This window comes from Mastigoproctus giganteus, chromosome 13 (assembly GCF_048544385.1).
Source record: "Mastigoproctus giganteus isolate SK-2022 chromosome 13, ASM4854438v1, whole genome shotgun sequence".
In the NCBI taxonomy this organism is placed as follows: Eukaryota; Metazoa; Arthropoda; class Arachnida; order Uropygi; family Thelyphonidae; genus Mastigoproctus; species Mastigoproctus giganteus.
In genome coordinates, this window is record NC_143587.1 from 137,738,887 (window position 1) to 137,744,886 (window position 6,000).

General features: G+C 39.4%; 1 protein-coding gene across 2 annotated transcripts in view; it reads left to right on the top strand.

Moving 5' to 3' along the window:
* Positions 1 to 6,000, top strand: part of Atg101 (autophagy-related protein 101) — an 80,588-nt gene that overhangs the window by 30,873 nt on the left and 43,715 nt on the right. For both annotated transcript variants that reach the window (XM_090387446.1, XM_090387447.1), the window contains exon 3: positions 3,455 to 3,538. In XM_090387446.1, coding sequence (XP_090243572.1) covers positions 3,455 to 3,538 — 84 coding nt within the window. The remainder of the gene's footprint in view (positions 1 to 3,454; positions 3,539 to 6,000) is intronic.

Here is a 6,000-nt window from a genome sequence, read left to right on the forward strand (position 1 = left end):
ATGTCTCTTCTGGATTGTGACTAATGCCAATTTCTTCATAAAGGCCATAAACATATAAACAATAGCACAGTAATTCTGCAACAGTGTAAAAACATGCATATGTTATATGATTTACTTGTGGTAAAGCAAATCATCACACAATGACGCTTTACTTGAATAGGCCTCTGAGGTATAATACTGGTTATCCTGTTCAACAGATTCATTATCCAGTTCTGAAGATCCTTCTCTAGAAGGTACATTGGTAATTGGCAGGGCTTCATTGTGTAGCACTGGTGCAATAGAGGATGGTTTGGATGGATACACATATTTTCAGTCTGCAAACTTTTTTACACTTGGTTATATCCACCATGCAAAAGCAGTAGTCATCATAATGGTTTGTGGACTCTCTCCATATTCAAGGTATAGCAAAAAGCAAACATAACTACCATGAAACCATCCATCACCTGCAACTATCACAGCAGACATGAGGGTCTCACAACTTTCTTGATGACTCATAGGTATGGTTGTGCTGCCGGTTTGTTAACATGGGGACTTGCTTGAGAAAAATTTCGGCTAAGGTTAAAAATTTCATGCTAAGATAGTCTGTTTAATTTTATCGAACTAATTTTTTTTAACAATGGTTGAATCACCAAAAGTTTATTAAGGGACTCGTGGTATTATTGTATTAAAGTCTATGTAATTTTTATATTATTGTATTAAATTATTTACATTCAGAAACTGGAACTGTATCCTACCTGTGAACCGCAAAATTTTTGAAAAATGTGACCTCATCCACACTGTGGGTAACCCACTGGTATCCGACCCAGTGTGAGACTCTACTTCAAGTATTTAAGATCAAATCCAAATGTAGACATTTTTTTTTATATTACTTGACTCATTCGACAGAAAACTGAACTGATTAATATAAATAAGAGATATAAATAAAAAAAGCATGTCACTGAGAAGGAAATTTACTGGCTAAATAAACTAACCACTAAAGTTATATTGGAACCTTATTTTTGACCTTTATAACCAACTTCCACGACATTCATGATCCACTTGGATCACAAATGTCACAGACAAGTCAATCACAGAATCGAGCATACCACATATACAAAGTAGTCATTCTACTTTGCTTATTATTATGGGTAAAGTAGAATGGGGTTCAAAATGAAACCCTACATTATACAGCAGGCCTCGGCATATTGGAGTATACATACCACTGTGTGTGCAGTAATGACAGCATACACTTCAGCCACCACATCATCTGTGTCATTGACTAACAAGTGGTACATTAATTCCTGTGGATGTTCCCAAAGAAAGAAATTCAAGGATTAAGGTCACATGACTTTTATTATTCCTATGTGTTGTTTGTGGTCTGCTTTCCATCTTATATATATATTTGCATGGCTACAAGAGATTTGAAATCATCAGTATTGCCAGTGATTTTTCTTCACAGTGAAACCTGGGCAAGCATTGTCTTTTACTGTTATTATTATTTATTTTTTGTCATGATAATCTCCACCAGGCATCATTCCAGTAAATACTTTGCGTATTATTATGGGTAAACTAGAATGACTGCTTTGTATATGTGTTATAGAAGTACACTGAGTGGGCAGAAATCATGGGAATACTTACCTGGTAACGGGTAGGCCCACCTTTCGCCCGGATAAGAGCAGCCGCATGGCGAGGCATTGAGTCCACTAGTTCATGAAAGCATTCCACAGGTATTTCCATCCATGCTTGCTGCACTGCTGTCCATAATGCCGTCACATTCCTGGGTGGAGGATCCAAAGCTTGAACGGACCTTTCCACAGCATCCCAAAGGTGCCCCACAGGGTTCTTGTCTGGTGAATGGGGAGGCCATTCCATGGTGTTAAAATCTGCAGAATGCTCGTTGAACCATGTTCTGGTCACCACAGCTCTGTGGGGAGGTGCATTGTCCTGCGGGAAGAGTCCGTTGCCCTGTGGGTGCACGATGATCACGAAGGGATGCAGATGGTCTGCAAGGATGGACACGTAACCTGGAATGTTCAGAGATGCATCTAGACTTATCAAAGGTCCTAACATGTGCCAGTTGAACACACCCCAGGCCATTACCGACCATCCACTTGCCTGAACAGTTCCTTGTTGACATGGCGGGTGCATAGCTTTGTGCGGTTTCCACCAGATATGCACCCTCTCATCTGCTCAAAATAACTGGAAATGGGACTCATCGGACCAGGAGACCCATCTACAATCATCCAAGGTCCAGTGCCGATGTTCTTTTGCCCGGTTGAGGTGTGGAGTTCTGTGTTGTGGTGTTAGCAATGGGACTCTGGTGGGTCAGCGGCTCTCATAACCTATTGTGGCTAATAATCATCTGATGGTCTTGGTGGAGACGTTTCTGGCACCTCCCTCGTCGAAGTTGGCAGTGATTTGTGCCACCTTTCCTCTCCGTTTGGCTGAAACAATGCGAGACAGATGTTGATGGCCACATTCATCCACCGCCTTTCTCTACCCATAGCACTGTCCACAATGAGATGTTAATCCATTAATAGCATAATCCTGATACACTCTTGATACTGTCGAATGGGATAGTGCAATTTCTGTACCACCTCCAAGATAGAGTGACCCATGTGTCTGGCACCCACTATCATCCCTCTTTCACAGTCTCTTAACACATGACGTTTATCCATACTGACATTGAAATTCCATCTACGTGTGTAGTGTACCTATATACCTGCCAAGCAGTGGGTTCGTCCAGTAGCGAGAAGGGTGACAGTGACACGTTGCCCAGGAACCAGGTATCCCACAAATTCTGTTCTTTCAGTGTATACTACATGTGTAATCAGTACTAATTCATAACATTTATAATATGCATTTTCAAATGTCTTTAAATATAGCTGATTTTTCATTGATTAAATTAAAATTATCTGAGGTCAGTACTTTAAATCTTACTGAACAGTATTCTGGATTCTTTGATTGGCTGGTCTGTGATATTTTGGACTGCAAAACTGATTATATTACAGTTATTCATTCCACAGTAGTTACCCAACTCTGGAGGTCTAAATCCGTCCCCATACTTCTATTGTTACAATTTGTTAGTAGTCATTAGAAAATATCGTAGTTAGTTCATACATTTTATGCAGCTTCTTCATAGCTGTGTTCCAATTAGCTGCTCTCTCCATGCATTTATTTTTAATATTTTTTCATTCATTACCTGAATATAGAGTCATTGCCATTCAAAGTAGTTCCTTCTATCTCAAGCAGTGGTTAAAATGTAGTAGTTGAAATCGCTATGCCTCGTGGCATAGTGACTGTTTAACACATGAACCTCTGTATCTAATTCATTTTCAGTTGCTATGTAAATAGAAAAATGCATTCTCTATCTAATACGTTTTCATTTGCTATGTAAACAGAAAAAAAAAATGCATGTATATTTGGTTGCATTTACACATTAGATAATATTTATGTTGCTTTTTTATTCCATTAGTTTCATTATAAAGAAGAACGAAGTTATTCAATAGGTATTATGGGGTTTGAAGATGTTGATTGTGACTTTGTTGATGTTACCTATGTGAGTATTAATATTTTAAGTTTTATTTAAAAAAATCATTGTTAAAAGCAGGAATAAGATTTGCTTTTTTGGTAATTTTCAGTAAACTCTTTATTCTACATTACCAGAACTGTTCTTTAATAAGTTTTAAAGCTTGCCTTGGGTCAGAGTAAAATGCAAAAACTTTGGGAGGTGCATTATTAGTATTAGCATTAGTAGAGGCATTTGATGCAAGAAAGCAAGCTTATGCAGCATCAGCCAAAAAAAAAAAATAAATAAATAAATAAAAGATAACCACTTCCACTTCACCCCTCTGTTCGTTCGAAATACCTGTCCAGCTGAGCCTTAAACTTATTTAGGCTATCAACTTCCACGACAAGGGATGGAAGTCTATTCCACCAACCAACGACCCGCTGGCTAAAGGCAAATTTCCTCACGTCTATCCTACATCTGTCTTTTCTCAATTTGAATTTATGCCCTCTCAGGTGATTATTCTGAGCAAGAGGAAGAATCCCATCAGCATTGAGCATGCTCAAACCATTCAAGGCCTAGTCTCCAGACACTGTAATTTGCAAAACTTAAGCCTTTCTTCATAAGAGCACCCCTTTGTTCCATTCACTAATCTTGTTGCCCTTCTCTGTACTCGTTCCAGCATCTCTACATCCTTCTTGAAATGAGGCCTCCAGACCTGTATACAGTACTCCAGGTGTGGTCTGACCATTGCCTTATACAAGGGAATAATCACCTCCTCATCCCTGCTAGAAAAATTCCTATATATCATCGACAATACACCATGAGCTACTCTTGCAGCCCGTCTGCAGTGCTCAGAAAACTTCATATCTGCCTGCACAACCACCCCCAGGTCCCTTTCATTCTCTACCACTGTCAGTGTAGTACCACAGAGTTGATACTTTGCTCTGGGGTTGCTGTTTCCCATATGTAGTACTTTACATTTGTCAATGTTAAACTTCATTTGCCACCTCTCAGCCCATCTGCTCAACCTTTCCAGATCCTGTTGCAGTAGCATAGTGTCAGTAGTGTCCTTGACAACCCTGCCAACCTTCGTATCGTCTGCAAATTTGGACATTAAGCTTGATAAACCATCATCAATATCATTTATAAATACAGAAAACAATAATGGACCCAATACTGAACCCTAAGGGACTCCACTAATAACATTAGTCCACGATGAGCAGTGTCCATTGATTACCACTCTCTTGTCTTCTCCCCCTCAACCACCCCTTTATCCATAGCAGCAATTTACCTCCAATACCACACTGCTCCAATTTGTGTAGCAGTCTTCCATGTGCAACAGTATCAAAAGCCTTTCTAAGATCCAAGTATATAATATCAAAGTTATTCCCTGCATCATAGTATCCAATCAAATTAGTCAGGCAAGATTTCCCCTTAACAAAACCATGCTGTGTCTGAGCTATAACTGAAGTCTTGTCTAGATGATCCTGCAGTGCTTCTTTAACCAGTGCTTCCATTAATTTTCCAGGAACAGAAGTTAAACTAACAGGTCTATAATTACTTGTGTCGCCCTTTGATCCTCCTTTGTGAATTGGGGTCACATTTGCACATCTTCAGTCCATGGGTACTTCCCCTGAGTCCAAGGAAGCTCTCATAATTATGGCTAAGGGTTTGCTTACTTCCTTTGCTGCCTCCTTTAATATAACTAGATAGATCCCATCCACCCCAGGTGCCTTTCTTGTATTTATCTTCAACAATTTCTCCTCCACTTTACTCTCAGTTATTACAAGATTCTTTAGCTTACTGCCAGAGTTGAATACACCTCTGGCATTCCCCTCGCTGAATAACTCCTCATGTGTGAATGTCGATGCAAAATATTCATTCAGTTTGTTAGCTACCTGAGCAGGATCATCAACAGTTGACCCATCGATATCAAGTGGACCAACCTGATTCATCCCCTTCCTTCTGGAGTTTACATAAGTAAAGAACTCTTTGCTGTTTTTCTTTGCATCCCTTGCCAAAGATTTCTCGTAATCTGCCTTCGCCTGCCTAACCTCCTTTGTAACTTGGTTACAGATGAACTTGTATCTATCATAGGATTCTGTGTCACGTGTTAATTTGTATGTATCCCATGCATTTTTCTTCTCTGCCATATGTCTCATTAGTTCATCTGACATCCACTTAGGCCTAAACCTTGAACAGTATTTCTTAGTTGGTATGTAAAGCCTAGTAGCTTCCAAGATAAGTTCTTTGAATGCTTCCCATTTTGAATTTGCTGTTGGTAACATCATCAGTTGGTCCCACTATAGAATTTAAATACTGTCTCAGACCATTGTAGTCGCCTTTACGAAAGCAATAACCCTTCCCTTTACCCTTAATGGTAGTTACCTCTTTGAGTAAATCCCACTTCAGCACACTGTAATCACTGCCATCTAGCGGTTCATTTACCTGCAGATTCTTAATGCATGAAGAATCACTACTGATAATCAAATCAAGAGTATTACTCCCTC